Source organism: Branchiostoma belcheri, unplaced genomic scaffold, assembly GCF_001625305.1.
Source record: "Branchiostoma belcheri isolate BF01 breed outbred unplaced genomic scaffold, Haploidv18h27 scaffold31, whole genome shotgun sequence".
Taxonomy (NCBI): Eukaryota; Metazoa; Chordata; class Leptocardii; order Amphioxiformes; family Branchiostomatidae; genus Branchiostoma; species Branchiostoma belcheri.
The window spans coordinates 2,552,420-2,578,455 of NW_017803921.1; the positions used below are offsets into that span (position 1 = coordinate 2,552,420).

General features: G+C 38.3%; 1 protein-coding gene across 1 annotated transcript in view; it reads left to right on the plus strand.

Moving 5' to 3' along the window:
* Nucleotides 1-26,036, plus strand: part of LOC109474536 (receptor-type tyrosine-protein phosphatase N2-like) — a 63,203-nt gene that overhangs the window by 6,585 nt on the left and 30,582 nt on the right. The window contains 10 exon segments of the mRNA XM_019774858.1: nt 306-356; nt 9,257-9,425; nt 9,852-10,053; nt 10,307-10,832; nt 11,006-11,137; nt 11,541-11,852; nt 12,192-12,363; nt 15,127-15,210; nt 15,406-15,485; nt 16,446-16,516. Coding sequence (XP_019630417.1) covers nt 306-356; nt 9,257-9,425; nt 9,852-10,053; nt 10,307-10,832; nt 11,006-11,137; nt 11,541-11,852; nt 12,192-12,363; nt 15,127-15,210; nt 15,406-15,485; nt 16,446-16,516 — 1,799 coding nt within the window.

Consider the following 26,036-nt stretch of genomic DNA (forward strand, 5'->3'; position numbering starts at 1 on the left):
TTTTTTTTTTTTTTTTTTGAGATCGGGCGAAAATCAATGCGCGCGCGGATGTCATCCATAAAATTAAATCGGTGTGGCCTAAATCCAGTTTAACTGCCTTGAAATTGCATTGGATGCCTTTGTAAATCGCTTTTGCTGACTTTCTTTTTGATACATGTAAAAAAAAAATGTACCTACCGCCACCACGAATGTATAGAACTGTGAACATACATGTACTGTGTTTGCTACGGCAGAGTATGTCATACAGATTACATCAACAATTTCTTTAGTTTTGAGACTCAGTGTTAATTTTTTGTGTTTTTCAGGGTGCCTATTCCAGAAGGACCTGTGCAGGAGGGATGAAATATGTGTGGTTGGTGAGTACACATTCAACAACATTTCAATAGATAACAATCTGCAGAATTGAATATTGTAGTTTATAAAGAAAATACAAAGTATTAGAGATAAGAGTTTCAAGCTACAACTTTACAAACTGGGCCCAATAAGGCCCTGTCCCTTAGGTGTTGCCAAAAAATAGGTCTTAATGTAAAACAAAATGTCATTTTTTTCTAATGTATCATTCATAATTACAACTTGTATATTTGCCATAAGGGTTTTTCTTATTTCATTTTCAACTCTTTTATAGTATTTCAATCTTTATATTAAAGGCACCCAAGTGATTTCGGGGCAGTAAAAACTGGATTTTTCAGTCATTCCTATTAAATGTTGAGTCAACCAGTGTCTGATATCTGTTAGGCAAACATGATTGCTTGTTTTCTACCGTAGGCTAGTTTTAGCTATTTATTGGTGGTACCAAAAAAAAGGGACTCTTCATGTAGCATGTTTTGGGACTATTTCAAACAAAATGTCCTAAAGATGGCAGAAATTGTCAATATCAGACGGATTTCCTCATGATCAAGAATATATTTGTTTTGCCTCCCTGAAAATTTGTGAAATAGCGCTGGATGTCTTAAACATATTTTCAGTGACATTATCTGATCCATCTGTGACTTATTATTTAGCCATAGAGTGTGTAGCAACAGTTTGCACACTCAGGTCTCTTGTGGTAGTGATAACAACAAATTACGTCAGCCCATGTCGTAATGACAGTTGCGTAGTAACAAGAAAGTGTGGTCAGTGATGAGGGGGAAGATACGCAGCAGGACATGTAGTAAAGTAATGATAGCAGGATGTGATCTTCTTACTTGACGTCATAGAATTGTCATAAGAGTACAGTTTCTGTCAGGATGAACATGTAGTGGGATGTTTGGCCCAGTCTACCTGCAGCTAACCTGTACCAGTCCATGTGCTGGGTATTGTATATCATAGAAATTTATTGCACAGCATGGTACATGTATGCAACGACTATTGAACATAGTACAGTTTTTAGTACAATCTATATGCTTCTCTACTTCTGAGTGGTGCAGGTAAAAAGTGCCTGGTGCAGGTAATTTGCCAGTGTAGGTATGCAGAAAAAAAAGTACATTGTATTTTGAATCCTAAAGTATAGCTCAAGCAAGGGTTATACTCTACATGTGTCATCCTTGGCCCTTAATGCACTGTACCACCTTGCACCCAGCCATCTACCATTTCCAATAGCCCAATTTGCCTCCTACCCAAAATAAGTGCTACGCTGGGAAAATACACATGCTTTTATTGACGTTTAATGGTACCTGAGCTTACGTGAGGTGAGTTGAAACAATATTTGACATTTACCAAAGCCATTAAAGACAAACCTCAGTGGTGAGAATGGCTCAGGTGCAGCATTTAAGAGACTTTAATGTCGTAAATTTGTAAATGGCCTGGAGATATTTTTATACAGCAAATATAGATGAATATTTCAAGTGGCTTTGTGGTAAGAAGGTTATGTTTTGCATGGGTAGTTTGTGTGTGTGTGTGTGTGTTTGTCTGTCTGTTAACAATGTAACTTGAGAAGGCTTTTAAGGCCACACCAATTTAATTTGTTGGTTCTCGGATTCGCCTCTTCATTTTTTTCTTATTTGCAGAAAAAAAAAAAGATTCTGGTTCTGAATCAACTCAAAAATACTCATATTTTGCCCCCAACAGTTGTGGAAAGTCCTTTTCTTCCTAGCTGTTGCAGTGTTTCCATCTATCAATGCAGTGGTTTGATTAAAAGTTCAAAATTCATTGTTTAAATATTAACACAACCTTTTGTGTTGACTTCATGGCTCCTATCATAGCATTTGGGGCTATAATAGGATGCCTAAACCTGTTTTTATTTTTATTTTTTTTCGCCCTGTCGCTTCATGTTTTTTCTGACAAAATCCGAGAACCAACAAATTAAATTGGTGTGGCCTAAGAATAGATTAAAATCTGTTATGTGGGTAGGCCTTGATGAGACATCAAGATGATTAGATTTTGGGCCACCTGGTAGCTTGTTATGGTACTGTAGGGGAACGTCTGGATTTGATACCTTGTGATCTGGACAATCTAGGGTCACAAATTTTGGATGGTAGATTCTAAGCTTTTGTGCTTAATGTAAGTTGATGTAAGTTTAGACCTCTCATATACATGAAGCTTGTTTTGGCACTATTTCAAATGCTTAAAGTATGAAATGATAACAAAAATGTTCTTAAGAAATGGCAGTGAAAATCAATATCAGACAGATTTCCCCATCCAGATTATTTTTTTTTTGTTTTGCCACCATGAAATTGCATTGGATACCATCTATAAAGGTGAAGGCTCTTTTGAAAAAAGGAAAGGCTGGCGCAATTGCAACTGTGAACTACATGTAATCTGTAACCCCCTGAGATACCCTCAGCACTTAGGACATCATTCCGACTTGGCACATAATGAGAAAAGATCAAATACATTACATGCATCTAGGCCAAGTGGCTACCAGATCTATGCCAGTATCAATATTAATAGCCACTGGGAGTCCAGTATTTTATGGGCAATCTGTCAAACAATGCCATGGTAATGAATCTCATCTAAAGAAATATACAGCCACAATAAAGCCTTTTAGGCAACATCAATTCAATCAATTGGTTCTAGGATTTGCCCACTTCATTTCTTCTGGTTTGTAAAAAAAAAAACTAGTTTTGAATCATGTCAGAAATGCTCAGTCATACATATATTTTTGCCTCAGCAGTTGAGGAAAGCCCTTGTCTTCCTAGTAACACACAGTTTTTTTTTCATCTACAATGTATGAATGCAGTGGTTTGATGAAAAAAACAACATTCATTGCGTAAATTTTAAACCTATGGCCCCTATCATACATGTGCATGTATACATGGACATGTAGCATTTGGGGCTATCATACTAGAATATTATTTGGGCCTTGGCATATTTCTAAAAAAAATCAGAGAACCAACAAATCAAACTAGTGTGGCCTTTCAGAGAAAATAACAGCCGCTGTAACATCATTTTAGCATACTTATTTGTGCATGAATATCATTTATTAGGCATTGGTGTAAGGATTGATTGGTAGTGTGCAGCAATGTTGGCAGTCAGGGCCATGACCACCATTTAAAAACTACCCAGAGCTGCAGTTTGAAGTAGATTGATTCCCTATCATGATGTCAGCCTGTGGGCAGAGGAAATATTGATGTCTGGGTGTACATTTAAGGGGACTGACCCTTAAAGGCATCCAATGCAATTTGAGGCTACCAAAAATGGACTTTCAAAGTTCTCTGGTCATTGATGTAATAAATTAATATAAGTTGAATCAACATTATCTCACAGCATATATACTTAGTCTGATAGTGGTGAGACAAACTTTGGAAAACGGTTGCTTGTTCTATATCGTAGGGGGTTCTAGCTTTTTATTGGTGGTACAAAAAAAAAAGGGAATTGTAGGGCTATGTTAATTCAGTTACTCTTCACGTATAAAATGATGACGAAAATGTGCTAAGAAATGTCAGTAAATGTCACTATCAGACAAATTTTTCTTGTTTTGCCTGCATGAAATCGAACTGGACGCCTTTAACATTTCAGTTCTATTCTTAGCAATGCTAATCTTCTGCTCATGCGCACTGGTTATTAGCCAGCATGTTTTCTTTCAGCAGTGGGCTATACCCAAATTATCTAGTCTAATCTGTTCAGCAGCAGTGCCCACGCATGTTTCACATTGTCAGGTATACTTTGAAAAGCTTAAGATTTACACCTGACTTGTGCTTGGAGTGCTGAAAATAATACCTGTTGTATTTCTTGCTTGATAGAATTAAAATGGATTTAAGTCTAGTATATCAATGTACAATGAATTTGGCCAAATAGACAGATGATATGCCAGGGGAGTTGGTTTGCACTAAGAGAACAGTTTGCCACTCAAACTCCTGGCAAATCATCTTTCTTTTTGGCCAATTTCTACTCTTGCTAGTTGCTTCCTGAAGCCTGCTAGATCTAGAGGCTGCAAAATATGAATCCAGAATATTTTTACATGCAAATCTTGGAAATCTCATGCAAAGTGCAAGTTGCATGTTTGTATTTTGTGTCCTTAGACCACACCAATTTAATTTGTTGGTTCTCGGATTCGCCTCTTCATTTTTTTCTGATTTGCAAAAAAAAAAAAATTCTGGTTCTGAATCATCTAAAAAATGCTCAATTTTGCTCCCAACAGTTGAGGAAAGTCCTTTTCTTCCTAGTTGTTACAGTTTTTCAATCTTTTAATGCAGTGGTTTGGTTAAAAGTTCAAAATTCATTGTTTAAATTTTATCCCAGCTTTTTGTGTTGACTTCATGGCTCCAATCGAAGCATTTGGGGCTATAATAGGATGCCTAGGCCTGTTTTTATTTTTATTTTTTTCGCCCTGTCGCTTCATATTTTTTCTGAAAAAATCCGAGAACCAACAAATTAAATTGGTGTGGCCTTAAGTGTGCTTGGCTGAAAAACGTGACCCACGACAAAGCAGCACTGTAGAATCATCCAATAGAAGAAGTACATGTGTAATGGCACTTTACCTCGAGTGAAAGAGTGCCTGAAGCCCCTGTCACACCTACATGTACCTACATGTAGATACAGCCTCCTGAACACTGCCGAACACCCTGCAACCATGGTTAGGAGTAGGTTGTGAGCAAGGTCGGCTGTGCCAGCTGGATGTTTCAACAGGTTTAAAACATTTAGGAGTGGATGTGTGAGCCTGCCATGGGCTGCTACGGTAGTAGGTCAGTAATGTTCGGGTTGTGTTCAGGGGTCAAATTTGACTGAAATTTAACTTAAGTTTGATTCAATTTGAAATTGTAGGCATGGCCTAAATCTAGTCAGACTGATCCCAAAAAGTTTGGTTGAGGGCAGATTATGAATGTCGTCTGGCTTTACAAAATGTACCACTACATCAAGACCTTCCATACTCTGTTCATGGTGCTGAAAAGATGGTTATTCTGTATGAAGGATATTTACAACAGCTTTCTATTGGAGAACTTCAATATGGTACTATATTTTGGGTGTTCTGAATGATGCAGAGTGGCACAGGATTTGAAAAATCAAATCTGTAAATCATGAAATGTATTTTGCATGTGCTTTATGTGCTTTATGTACTTTGTTACATTGTAATTGTACACATCGGAAGTTTCACAATTTTTTTTCTGTCTACATTTATTGATGTGACAGCTGTCCTTTTAACAGTGTTTGAATTATGTACCTTTCCTAAGGGCATGAAATCGGGGCATGTCATTGAACCCTGATCAACTTCTCTTAGCCAGCTCGCAATTTTTTTCTGTAAGCCCAGGTTCATTACCGGACCTGGGGGGAGAGTGCTTGTAATCTAAGGGGGTTTTGGGGGCAAATTTGGGAAAAAAAATGCAATTTCCCACATTCTGATAGGCAAATCATGGGTTTGAGAGTGGTAAACATTCTTTGGATTTCTTAAAAAAATTTTTAAAATTTTGTTTGTCAAGGTTGACTGACTGGTTTAAATTTTTTTTCTTCACACACCTTGAACCTCTTGATTCTGAACCACTCTGAATCTAACTATTACACCACACAATGTTCCCATAGGCCTAAGATATATGCGCTGACCTACATACTGCAGTACATACATATTCATGCCAGTACAAACTTTTGAAGTGCAATGTTCCATCACATGCAGGCACATTTAGGTCAGAAAGCATTAGGTGCTTGGCTCTGTATGCTTCATACGTTTCTAGATATCAATGGGGCATTTCATATTTGACCTTTGTGCGAAGAAAATTGAAATATTTTGATTGAAAAAAATCTTCATGAGATTATCATTTACTTACACTTTTTAACATGTTTGTGCATTTAACTCACATTTCTGACATTTACATGTATGATTGGCACTAAAACAGCCCACGTGAGGCACACTAAGTGTGGCATCACCACAAACTACCAGAATATGAACAACATGGCTGACAGCTGTGTTTCCAGCTTTTAAACACGTTCATATGGAGTCATATTTTTGGCACCTCCACTTTCGAATTCTGAATGACACTTATTTGCAATGGACTAAAGTTCATTCAACTTCCGTTGTATAGAAATAAAAAGGAAATTGACATTTTGTATCGTCCTGATATTACACAATGCAGCCTTAATTTGATTGTTTTCCTTCCTGTGCCTGCATTTGGACAGAGAATAATAATACCTGATTAGGCATTCTCAGGCCACTCCCAGGAGTTCATATTAAATTCATGGCACGTAGCAGTAAACCATGCTAACCATGCTAATATTGGGTTTGGCAAATCGCCTTCCGATTGCTGTTTTGTGTTTCAAGAATAAATGTAGTTGAGGTATTCTAGTACCAAGGGTAACATAGATATGTTTTAAACATTTGGGTATGGACAGGAGGCTCAGCCATGGTTGGCTGGTGTTCAATCAAGAGTAGGTCACCAGTGTTCGGGTGTGGTTGGCAGTCAAATTAGGCCTAAATCAGGTCAGACTGCTCCCAAACTTCAAAGGAGTGATAAAAAGCACTCCTGTAATTGGTGCATATCAACTGGATGCTGTATACTGTAAAAAGACTTTTTATGACAATACTGATCATGAGCTTGCTGCTATTCCTAGGAAGTCTAAGAATTAGCAACAAGCTCCGTATTGCCTGTATAAGGACTATCATCATGGATTGGAACACATCACAGCTTTTGCTGCCCTCTATTCTGTTGCTGATATATTATTAAGGACTGGCACCATGAATTAGAACCCATCACAGTCATTTTGCTGTGTTCTGCTCTATTGCTGATATAAGGACTGTCAACATGAATTAGAACATATCACATGTTTTGCTGCCTTCTATTCTATTGCTGATATACATGTATTAAGGACTGTGATCATGAATTAGAACACATCATATGTTTTGCTGCTTTCTGTTCCAGTATTAATATGTTAGAATGGTTGAGTCTGATTAGTACTGTGTATTTGTACAAACAAATCCTTTGGCTGTATAGCAAAGAACCTGGTCCCATAATTCTCACCAAAATGTTTTCACAGCTTAGTGTTTAGGTACCGAAAAAAGGACAACTTTCTGTGACACAAACCACGTCCCTATGTAAGACATAACCACAGTCGGGGGTCTGGTATTTTCCCCTTAAATTAAAAAAGTCATAACCCTACCAGTATGAGACACTATTTCCTGCTTTTTGAGGGACAGATTTTTGCTTGTTATAGCTTCATTCTATGCAGGTGGTTGTTTGAGCCCTGACTAAGTCTTTAGAAATTCGGACTCATTATGTGAAGGATATCCCAGTCTTATTAGATGTCTACTTAAAGGCTTTTAAGGACTCAGGGCTGCCTTATTACCTACTAGTAGAGGAACTGCCAGACAATGATACTATAAAAAGTAATGTCGAGTGGAATAAAGTGTCCAGGCTGTCTTATTAATTAGGGGTTTCAGGAATCATCACAAAATGATATCATAAAAAAGTGCAGCTGTAGATACTGTAGAAAGTGTGATATGGTTTCTGCACAGTTTTGATATGATCCATACTGTCTAAATGTGTTGCAATCTATATAAGTGTTGCAGGTAAAATATATGTCTGGTGCAGGTAATTTTCACCTGCACCATGCCAGAGCAGGTAGGCAGAAAAAAAAGGATTCCAAGCCATGCACAAAGTTGTAGGTCTGAATCTATTTACATGTCAGGGTTCTAGCTAGGATTTAATTTTAGCGTAGTGGTACTGCACTGGCCACATGTCAAGGGAGCTAGGCGACCGATAGGGGGGATGGGGTGGAGCTTTTAAGAAATTGAGCTAAAAAGGGGGCCATTTGAGGGATACCCAAAGGGAAAAAATGTTCTTTCTAAGGTATGTACAGTGTATCCTTGATTGGTAAATTTTCACATTTGATCTGGCATTCTTGAACAAAGAAATACAGTCACAATGCCCCTATGCTGTATTGAAAATTTAGCGTAGGGGGTGAAAATTATAGCGTAGGGGGGGAAATTTAGCGTAGGGGGGGAAAATTATAGCGTAGGGGGCCCCTATGCTACTTCTCGCTAGCTAGAACCCTGCATGTAGGTAACTAAGATTATACACGACATGTAGCTAGTATACAAATCAAATTGGATCAGGTTAACTTGGGGAAAACTTACTCGTGACAGGTCATTCGTGACTGAATGATTGTTCATATTTGTTTGCCTGCGAGGTGGAGTCAAACATCCTGTCACGACTTCCACAGAAGTCTGACCCTGGTCTGTGTGTTATGTAAACTCTCACTCACGCAATAACTGCACCTTCTGTAAACAAACACTCCCACCATTTACCTAGTACACAACTTTTCTGTCCCGTTTTTTCTTCTGAAAATCATCTTTTTGAAGAAAGTAGTGTCATGTACATGTATCTTTTAACCTCATACATGTATATAAGGCCCCTGTCACATGTAGCTAAATATATATGGCCTCCCCAACACTAAGCCAAACTCCCCCTAACTATGGTTAGAAGTAGGTAACAGGAGTAAAAGGTCGGCTGTGGTTGGCTGGTGTTCGGCTATGTTTGGCTCTGCCTGAGCTAAATGTTTTGAAATATTCAAGACATTCTGATGTGGACTGGAAGTTGGGCTATGCAGGTAGAACATCCAGCCAGTTTTTTTTCTATGGATGCATTTTTGTAGGTATTTTTGTACAATCATATCAAATGTATAATAGTATACAGGGTATTCTTGGTATCTAAGTGTCAGAAAAATGATAAAATCTCTGTTTTAGTACTTGTTTAAGATTTGGAAGTTATCTCACTCCCACTTCAGATTCAAGCTCAGAAGATCAGCTGTAAGATCTGTTTCGTTTTATATGGTGCACCCCAAAAAATTTGGGTGCACCTATTCCCAAAAATGAATGTTGAGCCCTGTTAATTGTTGATGATTTTTATTTCAGATAATTTGTTTGGGAGTTGTCAGGAGGACCCAGTTGAAGCCATCTACTCCTACAACCCGTCCAGACAGCAGCTGAAGGAACTCCGGGATGACATCACAGAACTGGTGGCTGATGGGTACGGTTGGCGAGATGACATCACGCAAGCCACCATAGGTGGCCACCTCGACAGGTAAACTTTTTGTTATGGCAATATCTGATATGGGTGTTCTGGCCCGTGTGATAAGTAAGTAGCTGTATCACACATTTCCAAATGTTCTTAACATATTGATAAGAAAGTGTTATGTGTGCACTGTGTGTGCCGCTTTCGAAAATTTTAATGCCAGATTTGGACATGTGAAATGATGTTACAATTTTTTGGTATGGTTGGTGAGATGACATCACACAAGCCACCATGTATTTCAAGTCTGGCATACTGTAATGAAAAGATATTAATGATTCTTAAAGTTATTTTTAATCTATAGTTTCCATACAGTCACAGTCATCTACATTTCATTAAGTCTTGTAACAATGTCAGGATGTGTAAATGCAAATTTCTAAATTTAACAGTTTCTTTAAAAAGCAAACCCTCACATGTCTGCTGTTTTTTCCTGTACAGAATACACCAGCACTATGTAGCAGAGCCCCCTGGCAACCAAGCAGGGTATGACAGCCAGGACAAGGCTAATGCCTACCTGGGAGAGCTGTACCCTGGGGCTCAGCAGCTCAGTACAGGGGTGGAGAAGAGACGTCAGGAGATGGTAGACCAGCTTAGCAAACAGTACCTGGATCTCATGGACAGGGAAAGGGCACTAGAACAGGTTTGGTTGTTTGCTTGTTTAATTAGGATGTACATTATAATTGTAAATTTTACATTAATCGCCCTGGAGACACCGCAAAAAAAATATTTCTTCCTACCATGAAATTAGCAATGATTGATAAATACAAAATGTAAGTCCCTACCTACATACTTTCCATGTAAATGAATCTACAGTTCTGAACCAGTATTTCTTCTGTTAATCAGTTCTTTTCTTTGAGTTTTAATTTTTTCTTTTTATTCAAAATTCAAAACAGCAGGCAGTTGAAGAGAGGCGTATGAAAGAAGCGCTACAGTGGCAGGCTCAGCAGCAAGGCATGCTGGGAGATGGCAGCAGCGAAGAGTACGTCAACTCATGGCTAGACGACCCCCAGATACGAGCCAGACTAAAAACGTTACTGGACACCATCGTTCAGTACTACGGAGACGACATCGACACACCCAGCGACGACTACGTCAAGAAAGGTGGCCAAACCTCTTACTACGACTATCCTCTCGATGAAGGTGTAGATTCTCCTAACCCCGGTGAAGGTGATGGGAATAGGTTGGTGTGGGGAGACTTTGGTGGTAGGGATGAGGAGGAGGACGCACCTGATGAGAAATTAGTTTTGCCGAAATGGCAGGACTATTTCTCGGATGCTGACATGACGACAATGCCTACTAAACGACTAACAGAAGCTGGTATGGTGTTCGGTGGTGGTGGTGATGTAGAGCCTAGAGATGACGCCTTAGATGATGACGTGATTCCTACACCTGATGCAGACATGCTTCTATCTCTTGTGGGTAAGTCACCAAGTCACTGTCATCTCATGTATCTTCTTAAAGACATCCAATATATTGAATATGTCAGAGTAATCAAAACATCGGCTCTTATTTAACAAGTGACTGTGAATTAAAAAAACTTTTTGTGATTCCATTGTTTCTATAATTGAGACTATCTCTGATGATTGTTGTAGGTAAAGAGCTGAACAGCCTGCTGGATGGGACCATAAAAATCGAGGACCTGACTGATGAAGAGTATAAGTTACTGGCACAGGCTGTCAAGGAAACCATCAGTCTGCTACAGGACGATAAGGAACAAGGCGGAGGTTAGTTTGGTTTGGTGCAATTCTTATACAACATTATATGAAGGCTTTGAGTGTAATTCACTAGCAGGTCCCATTGTTGTGCCTTTGTGAAAGGCAAAATATCTACATTGTACTCTTACACTCCTGCCCCGCAAGTCATGGTTTGTGTGTAAGACCTGTTGGAGATGCCAGGTTGCCCAGCACGCATTGACTGTGTTGTTGGTGTAGAAATGCCCCCTAGCACCATGGGTGCGAATGGCAGCACTATACTTCTTCAAGTTGTTGATCTAATATTTGATTATCTAACTTGATCTATGGAATCACAGATCCTGTGAGTCAATTTCTTTTAGAGTCAGAGAACAGTTTAATTTTCATGATGTAACCAAGATAAACTTTCATGCTAATGGCCAATTTGTCCTGTCAGATTCAGGAAGCCATGACGGCACTGAAGATGAAGAAACAAGAGGAACAGATGGTGATACTGAAGATGGCACAGGTGAAGAGCCAGACAGCAGCGAGGAAGACAACAAGGAGCATCCAGAAGACACGTCTGATCCAGAAGCTACTAAGAAGGACCCAGAAGACGCTGACTTGGAGAAGAAGGAGGCTGAAGATGCAGACAGTGATGGGGAGGAGGATAAGAAAGATGAGGAGACGTGGATTCAGGAGGGGGCGGGGGAACAGAAGAAATCTCCTGCCTCCCAGCAAAGCTTCTTCAGGAATGGTCCACCTTCATGTAAGGGGGTTCACTTTGCATTTTAAATTGTTATGTTATACACTTGCATTGCCAAGCATTTTAAAGTAGGTTTATTTTACTTTGATGACTTTATATATTTGTTGAAGTAAAAGAGAGAATAAGATTTTAATACTAAAAAAATTCCCCAGTTGCATGGAAAACATCTTCAGGAATGGTTCATCTTTACATGTATGTAAGGGGGGGTCAGTTAATTATGCATTTTAGATTTTTAGATTGCTGTCCATTCAGCCTATAGCTACAAGCAATTTTGCCTGGTATATTTGTTTAGCCATTACTATAGATTATATAAGATGACTAAAAGATGAATATTTTCTGCAGTAAAATTTAAGAGTGAAGAAGAAGGGAAAGAAGAAGAGCCGACCATCGACAGTAAGGCCTGGTTCATCCCTATTGAAGACAACAGAGGTCGCCAGGTCGGCATCTTTGACCTGAAGGACGCCATGGAGGCCAGCGTGGAACGCAACCACGCTTTTCTCGTCTTCGACAGAAAGTAAGTGACTTTGAAAAAGCAGAAGAGGTTAGATCAGTGTTATAGCCAGCCTGAAGTTTGTTTCTGTCTTCTCAGTTTTGTTTCACTTATATATGTTTGTTTGTTGAATTAACACCAAAAAATGAATGTTTATCATTTAAAAAGAAAAATATTGATCAATCACTACGTTGATGATGAACTCATCCACTCATTCTCCGATTTAGGGGGGGGGGTTAATCCAGTTCATACACAATTGTTAGTAACCCATGACTCCTTTTTCTTTCTTTTACAAATCAGAAAAAAAATTTAGCAGGCAAAACCAAGAATTTAAATCAGTGTGGCCTAAAAGCTGTGCAGGCTTGGTATGCTGGCTTCAACTTAGTTGCTAGGTAACCCATCCTGGGTTTAGAGACTATGGGCATTTAGACCTTGTATGTTTGCCTAATGGGCAGACTTCCAGCAGCGGATGTACATGTAGTTTGACCTTCACGTGTTTCTCCGGTGGATACATGATCCCTTAAAAGCCCGTGACCTTTAATAGACAACTTACAACTTCAACTGGAGCTGAACATGTATTACATACATAAGTCAAAATGGGAAGGGCATCCAATGCAATTTCAGGGCATTTTTCACAGAGTCAATTTGAAAAATGACTTTTCAAAGAGTCAATTTTCTGATGATTCCTTTAAATCATTCAATCCTATCCTATAGCATACTGAGGCAATGTTGCTGATGGTTGTTTGTTTTGTATCGTAGGTTGATTTTACATATGTGGCTACATGTATTTCAGCATGAGGGGTACCAAAAACTAAGGAATGCCTGACACATACAATGTAGCTTGCTTCAGGGCTATTTGTCAAGGAAGGAGCAAATTTGGGTCCCTCTTGTTTGCGTTGAAAATTAAAGTTCTACCTCCAGGTTCATTCATAATGACTTTTACCAAACATAGATAAACTTTCAAGCTGAAACTGTGACTTATTAGTTTGAAAAAAAAAACACATTTAAAGTCAGACTTGGTTGTCAAGATGCCACAAAACTCAGCCCTACAGGAAATTTTCCACTTATCCCTAGTCTAATGGAATGGTCTTTTCTGCCCTGCTAACTTCAGCTTTCTAGGAAAAAGCCATTCCCCAGCCGATTTCATCTGAACTAGGAACCTATTTGCTGTGATTCATGGCTTAAAAATATTCCGCTAGCTTGCTGTGATTATAGTAATTTGCTATATGGGCTCTGTGATAGGCAGTGGAGGATGTTTTCCATATGTCTTGGCTGACTTGAACGTCGTGTTATCAGGTACAACAGACTCAAACTGTGATGAACTTGGCAATGATTTACACTGTACAAAACTGAACTTGAATATGTACAATGTAGGCAGCAAGAACTGGCATGTACATGTATGTGTTGAGTTAACCTATGAAAGTGTACACTGGTAAAAATCTGATTCTATGCCTATGATACACAGTTTTTCAGACCCTATTTTAATTTTTACCTTAAGTTAACAGAAGGAAACATTTTTATGGGTTCACCACACCAAAGTGGTGTGGTGAAACCATATTGCTTTTTCTGATGTTTCTTCTCCTCCTCCTTCTCCTCCTCCTGCCATATCTTTAAATGGATTCAGCTTCTTCATTTTAGGGCCTAAGGTCCTGAAATTTGGTATGGAGGTACAGTGGGCAAATACCCCTAGGCGTTTTTTAAATTATTGTGATACAGGCTTTTAGAATGGTTTTATTTGAGTTTTTTGGCTGTGTTATAGCAAATGTATTACTGTGTTAGTCTGCCTTGTTTACCACGTTTGGGCATGAGTCATCACAATGGAATGCAGGGCATCAACCAATAGGCATGCAGCTTTCCTCTATACTTCTTGCTGATTGGCTGTTGGGATTTAACTTGATTAACACCTGCACAGAAGCATTTCCATACTGACAGTATGTCTGTATTCAAGTGTTTTGGTAGGTATTTCAAGCTTTCCTGCTCCAGCATTGGAATGCCGGGCATGGTACGTTTTTTTTTATTTTGAAAATCAACAGTTTGCATTATGCAATTAAAAATCCTAACCAATAAAGTAGGGAATAGCTATCCAACTGTTGTTTTAGTTGTATTTTACTTCATATTATAGTTATATGTAAATCATTGTTTTCCCTTGTGTTTCCCATTCTTTCCCTGCCATGTCGTAAAATGTGGTGAACCCATCGCTGTATTTGCTCCAAAGCAAATATTGGCCTTTCTAGTTGTGGTATGTTTCTTCTTCTTCCTGGCCTGGACCTGGACCAGACATCTGTCACCATGGTAACTGGTGCTGTAGCAGACACCCTGTGGTGTTGGATTACATTTATATGTCGCAAGTTGCAAGACAGAGTTGCAGGGGCTGTCACCATATACTTGCACATGAATGCTTTTGAGTAAGAATATTAAACAGCATGCATAATGTATTCATATTATTCAAAGGTACTTTTGGAAACCTGTGTGATAACCGTAATAGATCCCTTTTTGATATTCATTACAAGTTAGTTATCACACAGGCCTGAACACCTGTATCTAATGTTATCTTGTCCGAGGTATGACTTTCAATACTAAATATTCAGTGTTGGTACATGTATGACTTGATTTAAATCTGTGCCCTGTGTGAATACAAAGTGAGAATTTCATCCACTACTGAACTGGTTTATTTTTGCCTAACCAATATAGTTTGAAGCCTTGCTAATAAATATAAACTGTAAGTAAAACTGTGTAACATATAAAAACAGCAAGTCATTGAAACTGAAATGAATGTGTTGTTTACAGAGTGACATATGAAGATGGTACAAAGGTCCGCGATGCACTTGCTGACATCCTCGGAGTTCCAAGTGAAATCTTCTCTGATATCAGGTTAGTAGGAATCACATTTCATTTCAAATTTATGTATAACAACTGTATGCTGTCATGAATTTGTAGTACAAACTTGTCTTGGCTACCCATCTGTCCTATGGAATCTGGCCTTCTTAGGTAAAAATTGTTCAGAAACTGTCCTCTGTGTTTGTGAGACACTTTTCCGAATGATGTTTTTATTGTTTGTTTATCCAGTGTTCTGGACAACCATGTCTCCTTCCTGGTCAGACCCAATGACAAGGGACTCAACGCATCCACCGTTGCACATCTAGCGGGTAAGCATAATGCCCCAATTCATCGAAAAAGAAATACATGACAGACATTATGTGTAAAATGCTGTAATGGAGCCATTTGAAAGGTCAGCAGAATGCACTGCGCCTGTGCAAAACATGCATTCACGGTTTTCATTGCATTAGAATTTTTTCTGTTGCACAAATTTTCCGAGAAAACATTTGAGAACTATATCCATAAATGCGATCTTTGACGAGAAGTTCTGCCAAAGTGCACATTACAGATTCTGTTGACATCCTGTGCCATTATATGGATCTAGAGGTAGGCCCGGGGTAGATGTTACTGGACTGCCAGGATAGTGGAATCTACCCAACAGCTGCATGCTTGGGGCAACCAAATTCTAGAGGGTGTTCATGGGGGGTTCTTCCAAAAAGGGTCTTCATGGGGGAATCCCTACAATGTGTCAACACTTAATAATGATACTTGGATGGCCGCTATACTTACTGGTTATGTTAAAATTCAGGAGGGCCAGCAATGTTTAACAGTAACAATATTACTTTTTTACATGTATAACTTGACTCTTCAGATTGTTGCACTACACGACTATATGATATGTAAATGTATAGAACTTTTCAATATTATTATCATCATCTTCAGGATGTAACGTTACATTCTGCCTAGAATTAAAGCAGGCGAGTACGTTTCACCTAACATTGGATTGAAGTGGGCTATCTGCGATTAATGATGATTTTTTTGTTTTTTAATTTTTCAATTTTGAAACCCATAGTGACACCTCACGAAAAAATGCAGACCCTCTCAAAAAATTAAGGGAGTCTCTAATACATTTTGTACATGAAATGATGACAAAAACATGCTAACAAATGACTGTCACAGTAAATGAACATTGATATTAAACAGATTTTATCCATCAGAATATTTTTTGGTTTTCCACCATGAAATTGCATTGGATGCCTTTAAAAATGCATCTGATCTCTTCTATTCAGAAAACAAGAAGGAAGCTCTGCAGAAGGCAGTTGGTATGGAGCTGGTTGGAACTGGCATTGGCAGTAATGAGGTATGTACATGCATTGTGTACTATCATGAAACTTCACCTGTGTTTGTACATGTGTAGTTTTATGTCATTGTTTAAAGTTAAAACTTTTGTTCCAACACAAGGGTACATGAAGATGTGCTTTTACATCACTCTGAAGAAAGAGTTTCTTGATGAAAACTACATGTTTATGCCATGGGTAGAGAGCTATAATGCTGTTTGGACAGTTCTGGCTAATGGAGATACATGTTATCTTGCACGCGTGCCTACCAGCCACCATTAGATGATGGTCTTGAAAATGGGGGTCACATTTTGTGCTATATGTGAGAAATAGGTAGTTTAACTGTAAGAAGAAAAAGACTAATGTGCTACCTTGGAACACACGAAGAGTGAATGTAAGTCTGAAATCATTGCTTTAAGACATCTGTGAATGAAGGAAATGGATTTCTCTTCTGGTTGAATAAGAAGTCCATTAAAAAAAGCTGTCTGCATGCATGGGGGCCATGATGGGAATAGCTGGCTACACATAGGTAGCATGAGTGTGGTAACAATGTGTGACCCAAATAATTGGTCTAATGCCAACAAGACTGGACTTAGATGCAAAATTGTAATGTATAAACTCTTTCTAATGGAGCAGAGATATTTTGTATTATAGCGTATTGGTGGTTAGGTGTGGTAAAGAATTATGTCTTCTTTTTTTTGTGGCCAGTCTTTCCCTCCTGACATTAGCTTAGATTTCATTCATATTGTGGTAATGTATCTGACACCCAGCCATGGAAGGAACAGACATGATACTCAGTGTAAAGCCATGGGGAAAATATACCCCTGTTCAGTGATATTTCATCCATTACTGACTAAGAGTGCAGGTGGAGATGACAAAATTGGAAATCTTGGCACTGCAGTCCTACAGAACTGTCGAGGGAAATCAAAATGAAGATTGCTTCTGGGGTAGCAAATGTCTTGGTACAACCTTTTGTGTTTGATCAAATTCCGTTTGACATTCGTGCCAGGTGTCAGTTGAGTAGAAAAGACCAGCAAAAGTGCAAAGGACCCTGCCATTTGAAAGAGCATCATGTTGATTTTGTGCGGTAGAATGAGCCCAGTTTTACACAGCACTGGCATTTTGATTACCTTCCACGCAACAAATTATGTTTGGTTAGCTGAAAAAAAGGGTCCCATTCTAATCTGTACAGAGCATAGGGGTAGTGCCCATCTCCATTTCTGTAGCCCTTGGGCCACACAGTTGTGCAAGCACTACAGCAGTGGGCTAGCCCACTGGTAAGGTAGTGTTGTGTGTTTGACCTTCCTCTACTCTCATTCTCATAGATTCTGAGTGCTAAGCAGAAAAAGCAGTATGTGCCATTTTATAAGTCTTTGGTATGACCTGAAGTCTCAACCTCTCACTTGCAAAGCGAGCACTCTTCCCTGTTGAGCACCGGTAGCTGAAAGAGCCATCCTTGATTTGCACGTCACATCCAAAGATGCTTAAGCACCCTTTTACGAAGGCTTAAGGTAATCCTACAATCGCATTTCCACCTCCCAGGGTGGCATATGTAGACTGAAACAGGTTTGGATGTTTCAAATTGGGTTTGAATAAATGAGAGGGACACATGTTGCACTATACATGAAGGTAATAGAAAATAGATGTCAACAGGTTAAAACATTTACATCAATATGATATATTGCATTTTGTTATGTCATCAAATATCCTGCCTTCGATTTACTGCAATATACATGTACATGAGTGTGTTGTCTTAAGTCACAGACAGAATATATAAATATATCAAGAAAGTATGGTATCTTTTTATTCATGTTCTTGGTAAGTTGGATCAAGACTTTAAGGACTGTAGGATACGTATATTTTCCATACTTGCACAGACATTTTGAAGACAATATTGGCTACGCCATCAGAAGCTGGTATTGCTTTTATCCACTGCCTACATGCACATGTAGGTAAGGTCAGAGAGGTCTTTATAACAATGATGGGAAGAAGGCCATAATGCCGTTGGCACAGTTCTGGCTAATGGAGATAGTTGGCTCGCACACGTGCCTGCCAGCCACCATTAGACGGTGTTCTTGAAAATGTCACCTAACGTCAAGCCTTGTCAGTAGGGCTTATGTATCCATCCACCCCCACACGAGGCGTGCTTTTAAATTGGTTTAAGAGCTTCTTCTCAAGTCTGGGGTGTTTCCAGCTGGGACTAATTGGCTTCGAGAGAACACACTCAGGTTTTTTTTTAAATTCTTGCCCTTGCAAAGGAAAGAAAACAGAATAATACTATGATATAACAGAGAAAAGAAAAAGAATGTATAATATTAGCGGGACCACAATCTACATACTATGGAGTTCTTTATTATTTTCTGGCATCACAAATACATATCTGAAACCAGCCATCGATACCAAACAAGCAACCATATTCCCTCAGCCTAATCACATTTTTGCCTCACAGATATCAGTATGCAATGGGATAGGATTGATTCAACTTACTACATTAAAAAAGTTGACCAGGAAATTGGCTTTGGAAATCCATTTTACTGCCCTGAAATCACTGTGGGTACCTTTAATACATATGGAACTTGCATGGTGCTGAAACCATAGCTGTTGTTGTGAATATTGTTTTATGACTAAAAGTGTTCCTGACAAATCTCTTCTTTTACCTTTTGTGAATTTTTGCTTCAAAATGTTTGAAAAACAACTAAATAAATTGGTGTGGCCAAAGTTGTCTTATTGCTCAAGGCCTTACATGTAGACAGTTTGGGTGATTTCCGTTCAGACCTTAAGGCTGTACAGACATGGAAAAAGCTATTATGTTGTTGATTTAAAAAAAAGGGCTATTTTCTTTCCATCGTCACTTTAAGTCTATGGCCTGAAACCAACTTAAGCTTGGTAAATGAAGGTTAAACATCCAGATAGAATGTTGCATAATACAAAATAAATCCAGCGACTGGAGGAATTTTCTGAAGTGCCAGACATTTCAGATAGGAGCTGCTATCTTCCATTATTGACTGAGAATGAGTCTGCAAAACAAGACATGAATAATTATATGAATGTTGTTTCATATATAATTTATATTCATTTATATTCTCAGTCACTGATGAAAGATAGCGGATGCTATCTGAAAATCTGACTCTTCTGAAAATCTATCCAGTAAGTTGCTTAATATATTCTGTATTACATAACTATACCTATGGCAGTATCATTAGTATTCAATTGAATGCTATGCTGTAATGCGGCAGTGTATTCCTTTTTGTGAAATTAAATAGAATCTGTTTTGCCCGTTAAAGGCATCCATTGTAATTTCAGGGTGGCAAAACTGGATATTAAAAGTCAATTTTCCTTTCATTCCTTTAATGTAGCAAGTTGAATCAATGCTACATGTATATTACATAGCATTGTAGCTGTGAGGCAAAAATGTGATGTCGCTGACAGAAAATATTTTGTTCATAGGCTTGTTATTGGTACACAATGTATTTGTGGGGGGAACTAAAAAGAAGACACTGAGACGAGCCATGTAGCTTGTTTTTGCCTGAAATTGCATTGGATGCTTTAAAAGTCCTATATACAATGTATAGGCTGTACACTTCTTAGAGAGCATGTACATAATATATGATAACATTTTATCAATTTCATACTTAAGTCTAAAAAGCAGAGATGTAAAGGAAATGAGAAGCAGTCATGTTCACAAGTATATCTATTATTAGTTTTAGATGCTTTCACCCCATTTCTCGACATTTGATATCAACTCAAAACCTGCATTCAATACTAAGCCCTTAGACTGCACCCTTTTCCAATGATTCTAACATCAAACCAGAAGGGTGCTGACACTAAGCCTTGGATGACGTCAGTAGCTGGGAGTAAGAGGCAGACTGCCCGGGGACACCGTCGTTATGTATTCATGAAAAATCACATGCTTTTAACTACACTGTATCAGTGGAGACCGCTGACGCACACAGGATTTTGGGTCAGGCAGGACCACATAGCTCTTCTCCTTCAACCTAATGATGGCTTGTGTAAAAAATGTCCTCTTTATATGTAGAAATAAGTTCTATCTATCTACATGTACCTGTATCAACTGTTACTCAGTCAAGCAGCCCCCTTTGCTCAGGAGTTCACAACAGATCACTGCACAACTTTCTTGAAACCTATCCTGGGAAAATGTCTTCTTCCTTACAGTAGCAGTAGCATAAAATTACCTCTCATGATCCAAAAGGCTGTCAGCCATTTTTGTTTACATTCAGGTATTTTGTGGTGGTACAAGTGCCACAAAATGAGTTGGGTCTGTTTTAGTCCCTAGCATACCATTAATGTCAGAAAGAAAAAAAAGTCAGAAATGTGAGGTAATTGCACAAACATGTTTAAAAGTGGAAATAAATTACAATCACATGAACATTTTTCAGTTACAATATTTTAATTATTGATACAAAAATGTTACATACTGTCGCTTTAAAATTTGTGCACAGTCACATACATGTATCACTAAGTAAACCTTTTTCCAATATGATTTTTCTCAGTAGTTCTACTACATGTACATCAAAAGTGAATCCGCCTTTACCCATTTTGCTCCTCAGTGCCTCCAATGTAGATCCAATTACAAACTGTAATTTCACATGTGGGTAGCTCAAAACTCATTGATATGCTAGCAAAATCAATTTTGGAAATCCCACTCTACGCCCACCTGTTAAATTTTTAGCACACTGAAGTAGTCGTTTGCCAAAAGGATACCAAATTCTCTATTGGTTACAGCCTTAGGCATCAGTGAGAATACTCAAGGCACGCTATGTAGATTTTCAGCTATATGTATTCTACAAATGTTGACACTACAGTGAGACATATTCTGTAAGATATAGCATGGTATAACTACCCGTTGGCGTAACACACCAGCTTTTGCAGGCAGGCACCTACTTGTATTACATTTTTACACTGTCATTGATCTGTCACACCTTACCTTTGCACATCTAGCTGCAAGCATTGCTTAAAGCTACATGTTTCTACTAAGGATGACTGTACGTGCATTTTGTAGTAATTCATTTACACCCTATCATAATTTTGGGGCAAAAAAATTTTTTTGATACCTCAATCGCTGGCTCATAATGTTGATGATAGTACATTAGACAGGTTTATTTTTACTGGTACAGATAAAATTTTGTTTTCAACTTTCATATTATTGTAATGTTTTTTCATACATTACATAAGCTTGTTTGAAATAATTCCTGCACAAAATGAGAATTAAGAAAATGGAAAGAGATCTCTTAAGTTAGAATACTTAGTTCTCTGGCAATCATCTGTCCAGAAATCCAGTATGCACTCCTCATTCTAAAACAACAAAGCTAAGAAACTTTGCAAAAATGGCGTAACCTTTGGGGTCTTGGTTGAGGTAGCACATTAGCTTGATAGCCCTGGTGGGATGCGGAATTGTGAATGAATGGACCGGTCCACCAAATGAGAAGAGAGCTACCGATTCCCACATATACCACCCAGGAAGTATGCTGCCTTGCTTCTATTGACAGACCTTTGCATAATGCATTGAGAATGCTTGTTATAGCAATTGTCCCCGGGAAGAGAACCTAGGGGTTCTTGACTGAGGCACCCTCTCTGGAAGGAGAACAGGCAACCCACGCGTTCTGCCATAATGAGGGATCTCCACGGGATGATAACAACATCCAGAGTAGAGGCAGTGATTCAGGTTGTTGGACGTCTTTGGAACTAGAACTGTTGAAGACATGTCTGGTGCCACCGAGTTGGCAGGAAGTAGGAACGTGTTCAATTCCTCACGCCTTGGGCAACGAAGGTCGTCTGATTTGACCTTGATCAACAAGATCATAGAATCTTGGGTAAATATACATCTCGTCAGTTTAATATGTGTCTCTGTTGATTTGTGTGATAATAGTTAGATTGTTAGGTTGGTTCTGTTAAATATTTTTTAATACTACTGTTCAGTATGTGTTGCAAATACTTGTTTTGGGGCTACTCAAACTCTCTTTTTATCAAAACAGAAATGTGCTAAGAAATTGCTGTAAATGTCAATATTAGACAGATTTCCTCAATCTGGTATACTTTCTGTTTTGCTGCTCTGAAATTGCATTTGATGTGTTTGAACTGTAATTTTATCAGGTTGCAAGTTGCATTAAATTGGCAATGTACGTGACCAGGTGCTAGGGCTTCAACTGCTAGGAGGTGAAGTCAATATCATGGTTAAGTACATTTTAAATAGCTTCCTAAGCTGTCACACGTATGTAGGGCCATTAACAAGAGTCTTGATCAAGATGGAGAAGTGGTTTGTTTTGACGTATCGTGGTCAAGTTGACCTGAGAATCGCACAGCTCATTTTTTTCCATAAGCAGTATACCTAGCTAGTAGTATAGTGAAATTTTCCTCGTATATTAGCTTTACATAGTCATACATTATAGTGGAGCCTTAGACAACCGTGGCCACAAAAAGGTGAATTATGTAACATTTTTATACCAAAAATTGAAATCTTAAAAGGACATGGGATTGTATTTGCTTGCACTTTTCAACATATTTGTGCTATTTTAGATTTTTGACATTCATGATTGGCACTAAAACAGATTAGGTGAGGTGCACTGAGTTTGTGGTGCCACCACAAAGTACCAGAATATAAACAAACATGACAGCTTGGCTTCCAGCTTTCAGCACACTCTTAAGGCATCATATTTTGGCACCTCCACTTCCTGAATGATTTAAGGCACTTACACAATATATTTGCCAAGGTTGATTCAACTTACTTTGTAAAGAATTGACCAAAAAAAATTACCTGTTGTATTGTCCATATTTTTCACATTTGCAGCTTCAAAAACATCTTGCCTATATGAGAATTTTGAAAGTTGATAAAATATACTGATGCAAAACTGAAGAATAGCATATTGCCAATTTGAAATATGAGTAATTTTGACTCTGTATGGCAGTTACTGAAATGTAGTAACTGTAATAGTTACAAAATAATACTGTGTTTTGGCGCCAGCTATTTGGTGGTCGTTTAGCCATACATTGTACATTGCAGATGCTTGTATCACGTTGGCCTGCACATGACATTGTACATTGTACATGTCCTGGGTTTGAATTTGTATCCATTAACTGAGAGAGTGCTGGAGGGCAGACATCCAATTTCAGAGATGTTGTCAGTTGAACATGATCCTCTTGTTCCAATCTATCAAAGGAAATTGAGTCTAGAATGTCTAGTGGGATTGTTATTGGTCTGTATAGGCATGATGAGGGCATTGTCATCATCATCTTTGGTGGGCAGCAGTGTAGGTGGCTGTAGATTTCAACCAGTGCCTCTCAGGGTATATTGAGGTCATATTGATAACCTACTGTGCAATGTACAAAATAGAACATTTTTACTCCTTTTGCATATCATGTATGGGCAAAATAGTTCTGGCCTCAATATCTATTTCCAGGGACTCTAGCTAAAAGCATACACAGCATAATGAATTTTTGGTGGCCAGTTTTCATGTAACTACATCGTATTCTTCTGGTATTCTCTCCTGTGTGCTTTGTCCTTTATGATGTAGCATGAAAAATAATGAGTTTGATGCTTCAAGTTTACCTAATACATAGAATATAATTCTACATTCCATGTATCTTTATCGAGTACACTACTATGCCTGCTAAAAATTTGTAATACATTTGTATATTGTGTATAGCACAGGTTGTATTTCCATATTTAAGGTTGTATTTGCATATTTAAGGTTGTATTAGGATATCTAAGGTTGTATTAGAATATTTAAGGTTAACATCACGTTCATAGTTTTCAAATCAAAAAGACATTGCAAGGGACAAAATTCTGATGAAACGTTAACCAAACATCCAACCAAAAAAACGGAACAATCCTTGTTTAGCAGGCACGGTACGTTCTGCGGATGTGCTTGTCATGTGCATCTCCATGTGGGTTGTGTGACTGTCTTTGTGGGGTTAGAATACATTACACCTACAGACTTCCACTTCTTACACTTACCGTCCTGATGGCTCCACAACTTCCGACGCGGTGGAGATCATGTCAGAATCGTTTCATTCCATTTTATGTCAAATGTGTGGGTGGAAAGGGACCTTCTTTATACCTTAAAAGGTTTCTAGTAGTCAAGTTTTTAGCTGTGAAGATGAGAAAGCTGTTCGGTAAACCCATTTTATATCCTCTTTATAACCAAAGCACATGTATATTCACCTGATATTCACCTAGACATAGTTGGTACACTCAAATTAGAGCAAAAGTAGAGCAAGTAAAAATGTATCTCTAAAAATAACAACTGTTAATGCTAATGCTCCTTTGGATTGTACTCCTGCAGACTCAAGAGTATGATTACCTACATGTAAATGGTAAATGTAGAAAGATTGGAATTTGATGAGCATGGTTTCCACTAGGCTGATAGTATGTTGATTTGATTATATTGATGACATTTGTGCGAAAGAATTTCCTATAAAAAGTTTTCGACCATACAGTATAAAGTAAAAAAACAGCTGGAAAATCAGCAATTATATGCTGTACATTGCAAAAAAATTGAAAACGATACCAATGTCGTATAATGCCAAAGTTAATTCCATAGAGGAAAAGAAGAAACTATGAAGACATGAAAATGAATAGTCTATTATTGGCCATACCTTACCATACCAATCATTTATCAAACCGTCATGAACACAATCATAGATTTCATAATAATGAAGGCAATTTGCCAACCTTTTCTTTATTCACAGAGTAGCATCAGTTCTGAGGTTCCCAGAGGATGTCATCCATATAATCAAATCAACATGGCCTTAGGTGGTTTCACAGGTCAATACAGGAGTGTTAAGTAGAGGCATTAGTAATCTCCAGGCACAAGCCTTCCTCCAATTATTCTTAACAAGTCATTTGTAGTTCCTGATGGGATTTTATAAGTGTTGGCATATGGAAAGAAGGTGGTAATAAAAGGTGTAAGAAAACTAGGCCACGCAAATTTGATTTCCCCGTTCTTGCATTTAGCAGGAAAGCAATGGAAGGGAAGGGAAGAAAAGCAAGGCATCCTGTGACCCACATACTACCATAGAAGCCATTATTGATAGCTCAAGCTTTTTTTAAACATCCAGCAATCTTCTAGTTTTTTTACGTGTTTATAGATCCCAGGTTGAGGTATATGTAGAAATTTCATAAAAAACGTAAGGAACGACCTTAATCTCTGCCAGAACAGCATTTTTTGTACTTTGTTAACTAATTTTACTGTGGGAATTTATCAAAAAATTCTACTGCTCTACTTTTGGGTAAAAAAAAACATTGTTGAACTAGAGCTTTCCCATTCCAAGAACTCAGCTTTAACCCCACAGGAATATTCTTTAAAACCTCTTGAAAGTGACACTGAAGGCACATCAGAAAATCTAAAGATGGCCGTTTATAACAAGCTAGAACAGAAAAGAAGCTTTAAATGAGACAGGTAAATAATGGAAAGACTTAATCCCCATCAAAGGCACTGTAGGTTATTCCAGGCACACCACCGGCTTTCAGCAATGAAAAGTCTGAATATTGATGGCAAAGCTTGAGCTCCCATCATGGTAAATGCA